This window comes from Alligator mississippiensis, chromosome 7 (assembly GCF_030867095.1).
Source record: "Alligator mississippiensis isolate rAllMis1 chromosome 7, rAllMis1, whole genome shotgun sequence".
In the NCBI taxonomy this organism is placed as follows: domain Eukaryota; kingdom Metazoa; phylum Chordata; order Crocodylia; family Alligatoridae; genus Alligator; species Alligator mississippiensis.
Window position 1 is genome coordinate 56,846,565 of NC_081830.1, and position 10,438 is coordinate 56,857,002.

Sequence of the window (10,438 nt, forward strand, 5' to 3'; positions counted from 1 at the left end):
AACCCTTGCCATCCCTGTGGACGAAGGGGTGGTTCTTTACAACCTTTTTTCTATGAAGTCAAAGGGAACCGTTTTGAGAACAGTTTCACATCCTAGTCTGAACCGTGCAACTGCCCAAGCACGCCTTTCCCACGGCTGGGATCGCAGAGCACAGCAGCCCGGGGCCAGGGGAGCCGCTTCCCTTGGCTCCCGCCGACCTCTTCCGCTCCAGTTCTGACGTCTCGGAGCAGCTTTGGCTCCAGCTGCGGGGAGGCAGCGCTAATGCTTTCCCGCGACTATTTTCAGCGGCCCCCAGGGGACAGCTCTGGGCGGGCGAGCACTGCCCGAGTCCGCCGCACTCCCGGCAGCAGTACAGCACAGCAGGGCGCCGCGGGCAGCGCCCCCGGGCCGCGGCCGCCTCACCCCGCCGCGCTCCACAGCAGCCTCGTGGAGCCGAGCGCGAGGGAAGACGCGGCGGCGGCGCCGCACGACCCGGCCCCGCGCGCGCAGGCTCGAGGCAGGGCGCGGGGCGCCGCGGACGCGCCGTGCCCGCGGCGGGGCTGGTGCAGCGCCCCCTCCCGCCGCCCGGCGCAGGACCCCGGCCCCCGCCCCGCCCCGCCCCGCCGCCACCGCAGAGAGCGGGCAGCACTGCGGAGCCGGGCGGGGCGGGGCGCGGCGGAGTGACGGCTGCGGCAGCCAATGGGGCGGCGCGGGGCGGGGAGCGCGCGGGGATGCTGCGCTAGAGGCTGGAGCTCCGCATCCATTCCGCGGGGGACGGCGGCCGGGAGCCGGGAGCCGGAACCGGAGGAGCTGCCGCTGCCGCCGCGGCGCGGAGCCTTCCCCGGGCGGGCCCGGCAGTGCGCCCCGCGGAGCGGGCATGAGCGGCGGTGCGCGGCGGGCCGAGAGCGGCGCGGGGCGGCGGCCGCGCGGCGCCCCCCGTGCATGGCCCTAGCGGCCCGGCCGCCCCGCACAGCTTCGCCCCGGCCGCGCGGGCTATGAAGGGGCGGAAGCGGCGGAAGAGTCCGTGAGCGGCGCGGCTGCAGCGGGGTCCCCGCGCCATGCGGGGCCGGGGCCGGGGGCGGAGGCGGGCCGGGCCCCGGGGCCCGCGGGCAGCCGCCGCCGGGCGCTGAGCAGCACTTGTTGCCGCCGCCGCCGCCGCCAGCATGAAAGTGCTGCGCAGGAAGGCGCTGGGGCTGTGCGTGGGCTACGCGCTGCTGCTGCTGCTCACCATGCTCAACCTGCTGGACTACAAGTGGCACCGCGAGCCGCCGCCGCGTTGCCCCGAGCCGCCGCCGCCCGCCGCCCGCCGCGCCCCCTCGCGCCCGCAGCTGCAGCCGCCGCCGCAGCCCCCGGAGCCCCCGGCGGCGCCCGGCCCGCGCCAGCTGGTCTACGTCTTCACCACGTGGCGCTCGGGCTCGTCCTTCTTCGGGGAGCTGTTCAACCAGAACCCCGACGTCTTCTTCCTCTACGAGCCCGTGTGGCACGTGTGGCAGAAGCTGTACCCGGGCGACGCCGTGTCCCTGCAGGGCGCCGCGCGGGACATGCTGGGTGCTCTCTACCGCTGCGACCTGTCTGTCTTCCAGCTGTACAGCACAGCGGGCGCGGGCAGGAACCTCACCACACTGGGCATCTTCGGCGCGGCCACCAACAAGGTGATCTGCTCCGCCCCGCTGTGCCCGGCCTACCGCAAGGACGTAGTGGGCCTGGTGGACGACAAGGTGTGCAAAAAGTGCCCGCCGCAGCGCCTGGGCCTGCTGCAGGAGCAGTGCCGCCAGTACCGCACGCTGGTCATCAAGGGCGTGCGCGTCTTCGACCTGGCCGTGCTGGCGCCCCTGCTGCGCGACCCTATGCTGCGCCTCAAAGTCATCCACCTGGTGCGGGACCCCCGCGCTGTGGCCAGCTCCCGCATCAAGTCCCGTCACGGCCTGATCCGCGAGAGCCTGCAGGTGGTGCGGAGCCGTGACCCCCGCATCCACCGCATGCCCTTCCTGGATGCCAGCCACAAGCTGGGTGGCAAGAAGGAGGGTGGCGGTGGTGGCGGCGGCTCAGACTACCACGCGCTGGGGGCCATGGAGGTGATCTGCAGCAGCATGGCCAGGACCCTGCAGACTGCCCTGCACCCACCAGACTGGCTGCAGGGCAACTACCTGGCTGTGCGCTATGAGGACCTGGTGGTGGATCCCATCAAGACCCTGCGTCAGGTGTACAGCTTCGTCAACCTGGTGGTGAGCCCTGAGATGGAGAAATTTGCCCTCAATATGACCAGCGGGCCAGGCTACTCCTCCAAGCCCTTTGTGGTGTCTGCCCGCAACGCCACCCAGGCACTGAGTGCCTGGAGGACAGCACTGAGCTACCAGCAGATAAAGCAGATTGAGGAGTACTGCCACCAGCCGATGGCTGTGCTGGGCTATGAGAGGGTCAGCAGCCCCGAGGAGGTGAAGGACCTCAGCAAAACATTGCTCAGGAAACCGAGGCTGTGAGTGGGGCGCAGAGAGGTTGCGATTATCCACCCCAAAGGGTTGCAGATCTGCTGACCCTGAGTGCTGAGCCCATTGCAGGAACCAGCTGTGCTTGCTGGAGAGGGGGAGCAAGAGAGGGCAGCTTGGTTCTTCTGCAAGCTGGGGTATGGCTGTTCCCCCAAAGACTGTGAGAGGGTAATGCACGTTAACATTTTTGCGTTGCCGGGTTATAGACAATTAAAAAAAGTGGAACTTAATAGTATTTGTAAAAACTCCTTTCCCTGCTCTTGAAATGCCGGGAGGATTCGGTACCAAAATCTTGTTTACAAACAGACAATGGTAATGACAGACTTACCCAATTCCTGAGACACCTGTGTTGGGGACAGGATGATTTTGAAAGCATAATACCGAGAATTGGACTTTTGTATAAAATAAATGTTCCAGGGTGATATGAATAAAGAAAATAATAAATGATTTTTATAATTACCTCGATTGTTTGGGAATCACGCCCATTGCACACGTGTACTTAGAAAGGTATTTGTTTAATATACACATTTGATAGCAACATAGACATTTTAAGGGTCCCTGTTGGGGCAAGTGGGAAGATCAACAGGAGATCAACAGCTTGGCAGTTTATCTCCTCCTGTTCAAAGGTTAGAAGCTGCTTTTTCTGGTGAACAAATATGAATCCCACAAATAGTGCAGATTTCATGCCCATATGCACATATCTCAAATCATTCTCTGCTTAAATAGCAAACATGTTTAAGTTGTACTGTACTGAAAAAAAATGGCAGGGGCTGGGGCGGAGGAAGAAAGCAAGCAAAGTTCCACTCTATCTCTATAAAAAGTATAATGGCAAATGCTTTAAAATAATATTTATTTTTTGTCTTGAAGTGTGTTCAGGATTCTCTGTTAGAGAGAGTATGTGTATTTACAAAAAAGCAATCCCCCCAACAAAACAGAATTTAAATGGATGATTATAATACTGAAAAGGTTAGCTTGTATACAGATGGGCTACGCATTTGTGTGTGTGCGTGCGCGCACACACACACACACACACACACACACACACACACACAGTTGTGCAAACAATTGCTATAGGCAGATAAAATACTTAAGTATATTTTTGGCATGTTCATTGCCAGCTGATATAAGCAAGGGAGCAGAAAAATAAACTGGAGATTCCATATAAATAGTGTAAAACTTCATTTTCCCCCGATGTTTTAATGTATGGATGTGTGTTTGTTTGCCTATACAGAAGGTAGGAACATACATTTTTTGGTTTGCAGGGTCCATTCCACAGTTTTTACTGAGCAAAACTACCATTTGACAATAAAATGAAAATGTTGGTCAGATACTAGTTTGCTGTAAATTGTTGTAGCTCCAGCATGGAGCCAGATGATGATTTTGGCTCTCAGTCCCTGTGGGTTTTGTCTGGACCATCAGGAACGTTATTAAACTTGGTAGAAGTAGAAGTTACTTCTCTCAATTCTGTTTGCTAAAAAATGTTCACATTCACAAAGGGAAAATGGTGCGCCGCATATGAAAACTACAGCCACCTGCAAATACTTGTTAAGCCTGTTGTTAATATTCTCCAATGCTGTTCAAAGGGAACATGGTGAACTTTGCAATATCGAATTAAAAAAAAATTCCAAATAGTGTTAGGTTATGAGACCACCATTTTTTCCCTGTGAGAAGCACATTTTATATTACCTACCTGAATGTTGTGCCTTCAGAAAATACAAAGAATTTATAGGAAAAAGAAGACTTGGACTGTAGAAAATATATAAGGATATTGATAAGTGTGTGTGCATACAGGCGTGTGTGTCTACTTATGTATGTGTGAAAATTGTGGCTTATGTATAATGTTGTCTATTTTTTGTATTAATATGAAACTTTTAAGTTAAAGATGATACATCAGACTACTAAGACATTTACATTTTTGATAAAACATTAGCAATTAAATGTTCTCAAAAGGAAATGTAGATGTTTAATAAACCCGTTGAAAAGCTTGTTGTACAAGGTTGCATGTACACTTGCTGAATAATTTTATGACGTTGTACCCATTTTCTTAATTCATCAGTAGAAGCAGTAAAAGTAACATTGATAATGCTTTATTGGGAACATTTCATTGTTAAATATAATTTATTCCCAAGCGCCATGGATATTAAGGGTGAGAAATGGAAGGGATGTTTATTTGTTTTATTAAAATGAATATTGAAATCAATTTTTTGTGATAATGGAACTAGATGTTTCATGTCAACACCATAAGTATTCTGATTTTACTTTGGATGATTTTTCAGTATTTGGGCTTGGGCTGTTGCTCAATTATCCTATCCCAAACAAAGCATCCCAGGGGACTGCATATAAAGATTCCGTTCTGGTTTTAGACCATGTGGGTTCATTAGATGCCTTTTCTTCTAGTTGTATAATCCTGTTCTGCTGCTTCATAGCAACTGCACAGTCTTTATAAATTCTATTATTAAGGGGGTTAACCACTTAAGGCTACAGTGCCATTCTCTAGCTACCTTCTAGGAAAGGAATTCAGGTTGTTCCCCTAAATTTTGGAATCTGTATCTGTGATGATTTCAGATCATGCTGTGTTAAGCATGAGAGTTTCATGCACTTTCTAAACTAGGATTTGTCACATGTTATTCTACCAGCTCCTCTGATACCAGAAGCTCATTTACTCTTCCATGGGAGTTTTGTGAGAGAGAAACTGCAGGACTGATTCCAAGAATATTAGGAGACATGTTTAGTTTGTTTAGTCTCCACGAGTGATATCGCCAGAGGCAATACCCTCCACATTTTAAATGCTTAAAAATTTTTTTTTGTAAGCTGAACTCAGGTCTCTTGAGATGAAAGGCTAGTGGTTATAATCAATTTTGAAACAAGTATTTTTCATCCAATAGGCATGAAAGGATGAGAGAGACTATTCTTTTTTTCCTCTTACATATTTAATTGACACAGTGTGTTTTAAGTGTCCTTGAAAGCAGTGGGCATTTCTACTTCAGCTGCCACAGATACAGAAAGGTTCTGTAGAGTGCACTTCAGTTTTGATCACACGCATCCCTTTAATTCCAGACATGGGTCTCCTTGGAACCGAGAATACCAATCATGTCAAATTATACCCTGGCTTCTTAATGTGAATAGACTGACTATCAGCCAGATCCCACCTGCTTTATTCAGATGATAATCTCACTGATGTCTTCAGGTCATTTCCATTTTCTGTCTAATGTCATTGAAACTAGTAGAATTACAGACAGGGTGAATGTGGTCCACTGAAACGACATGTACAAATAAGACAAGAAGGATTTAGCACATAAGCTATGTGTTAACCTAGAACTGCTAGGTATACATGTATTCAAGTCATCAGTGGCATGTTTGAGGTCTCATTGTCTAACAACAGTTTCTTATCTACTGTATCATTGCTCCTGAAAAGGTGTTTGTGGGTAGATGTGGAGTAAAGTCATAACTGAGTCAAATATTATCTCTCCACTATGAACCATATAATATACTTTATCTAAAGAATAAATTGAGCTCTTTGAACTTACTGACAGCAAATGAGGTTGCTGGAAAGTGTTTAGCGTTAAACATTGTTACTCAACCCCATTCCATATGTAGTTCCTTAGATAAATAACATTTTGCTAAGACGATGCTTAGAGTCTGCATATTCTTGATTATATTAACTTTGAAAAACATTAATCTTACTCAAATTTTTTTTCTGAGTTTGGAGTTTTTCAGGTCATGAGATCATGAAAGAGTGATGGTGTCATAATCCTGCACTATTAGATATTTAACGTCCCAACTAGCTGGAACTTAAATTATAAAAGGCAGGATGTAAGTCAATCTAAGGCTAAGTGATAGAAAGCAAATTGTACAGTAGTGCTTTGATCAATACAGACCCTGCACATGTACCATTGCATCTGCATTCCAGAGTTCTGTATAAGATGTGTGTAAATAAATCATGTAAAAACCAAATGATAATGCACATAGGGAAAATGTATGAAGTAAGCTATAATGTTGAGCATCTGCAATAAAACCTGGGTGAAAATGACATGCAGGGAAGGAGACATTGTCTCCCAGATGAGTTAAAGAATGGAGGAAGGAATACAAACCTCACTGATATCCATGGCAATGTTCTCCATGGTGTCAGTATTTCTTCCCTGAAGTTTGGAAGTTTTCTTGTCCTCCTTGTCTAGTCTTGCTCTAAAAAGGGATGAGTGGGCTATGAGTTGTACCAGTGCAGTGCTAAGAAGTATCTAAAACTTGTGTCTAAAGCTGCTCCTATAGCAGTATTTTTCTGCTGTGTTGTGGATGAAGATCGGGCTCTCATTTCAGTTCATATTTACCAAGTGAAAATCAACAATGAAAATAAGCATAGGGGAAATAATAATAATAAAAAAAAATTACCATCACAGCAAGAAATCAAATAAAGAGCTGTATGGGCTTGTTTCTGTAGGGTTCTGAGTTTCCTCAGCTTCTGTTGGCATCACTGGGGCATGAGGGTGGTTCAGAGCCATTATGGAAAGAGGCCCCAAAGGCTAGATTTTGAAAGGTTTTTAGGCCCTTAAGAGGATTTTCCTGAAAGCTTAGGCATCTAACTCCTATTGAAGGAGGAGATACAAACAGAAGTCAATAGGAGTTTGGCTTCTGTATGGCAGAGAGGCATTTAGATGCTTTTGAAGATCCAACTAGGCACTTATCTGGACCTTTAGATGTTTAAGTACCTTTACAGATCGGGCCCCTGAAGAACTAATTTGTGCCACATATTTCTTACCCTTTAAAATGACTTGACCTTAACTGTTACTGCAGGTGACACTTATACTAAAATGTTCGTGATGGCAGTACATCAACAGCAGCAGCTTAGCTGTTTCAGAGGCTCAGCAGCAAAATGGTTAGCAATAATCACTTTGGAAAGAAGTAGATTTATAATTAGGATGCTGCATCCAGTCATGTCTTTTGTTTTACCCAAGGGTGATAAAGATAAGAGTAAAGGCAAGAGACATTTATTTAGAAGAAAGGAAAGGAATACAAAACAGTCTGTTAGAAGTCACTTTTGTCTTGCTGTAGGAAGAAAGAAATGCTGTGGAGGAAGACAATTTGAAAAACATACTACACAGCAAGGTTAGAGGAGGAAAGAGGCAGATATTTGCATGTTAAAAGCAGGGATGATAAAACCCTAAAGGGGATAACAGAAAATGTACAGATGCTGTACATTATAGTTATAAAAATTGTTCTTGATAGAAAAGGATCCCTCGCTTCACAATACTGATATTTTTGGACCTTTTTTTAAGTTTACAACCTGTAGGATCCTGGCATGAGTTATATTTATGGTTCAATTAAAGTGTTAATCATGCCATAACTAAGTGCTATACATTCCGGTGATTTATTTTTATGGGATCATAAAGTTGGCAATTTAGCCACAAAGACATTCCACAAAATATGTGAAACATCTCTGTAGCTCATTTGCAAGGCACCATAACTTGAGTGTGTAGCATGCCCCCTCCCAATACTGACAATCAGCTGACAATCAGCATCAGGATGGTGGTCAGCATTGGGCCTGGGAAAGTCCTGGTCCTGATGCAGAAAATGGGCTGCTAGGGAAGTGGTATGCAAAGTTCCCTTGCAGGGGGAAGTCTGTTGACCCATCGGGATAGCCCCAGGTCTGGTTCAAGACTGAGGGCTGGGGCCAACAATCAGATGATTGTTGGCACTGGCCTGGCAGTCCCAGGCCCCATGGATCAAGCTGGAGGCAATTCCATAGTGGCACAACTGGGATATAGAAAATTTTATGCTGCATCCCAAACACTGAACATGCTGCCGTGCCAGATGTGTGTGGCAGGACATGCAGTGTTTTGGGATGGGGCATAAAATTTCTCAGTTCCCAATTGTGCCATTGTTTTAATGTCTGTCAGGGGCCTGAAATTAACTTTAAGAAGGAAACATTATTTAGTTTATTTGAAAGGATCCATGTAGATTCATATTTGCTGTTCCAAGCTCATTTGTGCTTAGATGTAGCAATGCAGACACTTTTGGCCTTAGTTTCTCTCTGTCTCTGTCTCTCTCTTCCCTTCTCTACAGTTCCATTCATGAATTTCCATAGCTAGATTTTTGGTGCTACTATCAATTTCAACTGCCAGATGGTTCCTTATCCCACCTACAAGGAGTATCAGTAGTGATTTGTTCCAAGCAATGTGTATGTCATGAAACATTTTATCACATGAAAGGTGCTAGAAAAATGGAAATGTTTAGTTGCTGTAAGGCTTGAGTTAGCATTCAACAACTGGCTACTGATGACTCCTGTAGATGGCTCTGGGACAGATCTTGCAGTCTTTACTCACGTGACTAGGCGTGTTCATAAGCGACTCCATCCTGAGAGGTACGGAAGGACCCATCTGTTGCCAGGACCCCTCGGCACGAGAGGTATGCTGCCTCTCTGGAGCAAAGATTCGGGATGTGACGGAGGTAATCCAGGCCAGGATCAAGCCCACCGATTATTACCCCATGGTCCTAGTCCATGTGGGTACTAATGATGCGGCCAGGAGAACCCCCGATCACCTGATGGCGGACTACAGTGCTCTGGGCGGCGTGCTGAAGGAGTTCGGTGCACAGGTGGTTTTCTCTTCCATCCTACCAGTGACCGGACGAGGAAGACGGCAGGAGAACTGCATCAGAGAGACCAACTGGCAGCTTCGGCAGTGGTGTCTTGAGGCAGGCTTCGGCTTCCTGGACAATGACCCACATATCACGACGAGGGACATGCTCAGCTGGGATGGGCTTCACCTGTCCCCCAAAGGTAAGCGTGTGTTTTCTACTAGGTTGGCGGATCTCCTCCGGCGGGCTTTAAACTAGGCTCATTGGGGGGAGGGGAGTACGAGGGCAGGGGAAGCTGTGGACCACCAAACCATGTGGCACCCACAAGGACAGCCCAGCCTGAAGAAAGAGAGCATTGGGAACCTGAAAGCCATGGGGAGACCAGCACAACAGAACAGGTAAGAAACGAGAAGGTAAGAAACAATGGGCCCCTTGGGATTCGGAGTGGGGGGGCAGCAAAGGCACCAGTCGCAGGGCTCAAGTGCCTATATACTAATGCTAGGAGCATGGGGAACAAGCAGGATGAATTAGCGCTCCTGCTTGCACTAAACACCTATGACGTAGTGGGGCTAACAGAGACCTGGTGGGATTCATCCCATGACTGGGCGGTACATATTGAGGGCTATAGATTGTATAGAAAGGACAGGTCGGAGAAGGGGGGGGGGGGCGGGTTGCACTTTATGTCAGTGAGCAATATACATCAACCCTCATCAAGACAGAATCTGAGGTTGAGGAAGTAGAAGGATTGTGGGTTAGGCTACATGGGGGGCAAGGAGAAAGGGATTTGGTGGTAGGGGTCTGCTACAGACCCCCACATCAAGGGGAAGAAATAGATGCGGGGCTCCTGAGGCAACTCTCAGAGACCATAAAAGCTAAAGAGGCGGTAGTCATGGGGGACCTAAACTACCCGGACATCTGCTGGGAGACGCAGACAGCAAGGTCCCATCGCTCACGCAGGTTTCTAACCTGTGTACAGGACCTCCACCTGACACAGGAGGTGTATGGTCCCACTAGGGGGAATGCCATACTGGATCTGGTATTGGCAACGGGAGATGACATGATAGGGGACCTCCAGATCGGTAGCCATCTGGGGGACAGTGATCACCTTATAATAGAATTCAACATAAGACGGTGAGTGGGTAAGGTAACTAGTAGGGTGAAAGTGCTAGACTTTAGGAAAGCTGATCTCAATGCACTCAGGCGATTAGTCAAGGAAGCACTGCAGAGTAGGAGTTTTGATGGGATGGGAGCCCAAGAAGGGTGGCTGTGCCTAAAGGAAACGATCCTTCGGGCACAAAGCAAGACGATCCCCGAGCGAGGCAAAAAAGGGAAAGGGGCCAGAAGGCTTCCATGGCTGACCAGAGAAATCCAGGGCAGCCTAAGGGCCAAAAGGGGAGCACATA

General features: G+C 48.6%; 1 protein-coding gene across 1 annotated transcript; it reads left to right on the forward strand.

Moving 5' to 3' along the window:
* The first annotated feature begins 719 nt into the window (after positions 1-719).
* CHST2 (carbohydrate sulfotransferase 2) lies at positions 720-4,490 on the forward strand. Its single transcript, XM_019491648.2, has one exon. The coding sequence runs from the start codon at positions 1,143-1,145 to the stop codon at positions 2,457-2,459; it is 1,317 nt and encodes a 438-aa protein (XP_019347193.2). The 5' UTR covers positions 720-1,142; the 3' UTR covers positions 2,460-4,490.
* Positions 4,491-10,438: the final 5,948 nt, after the last annotated feature.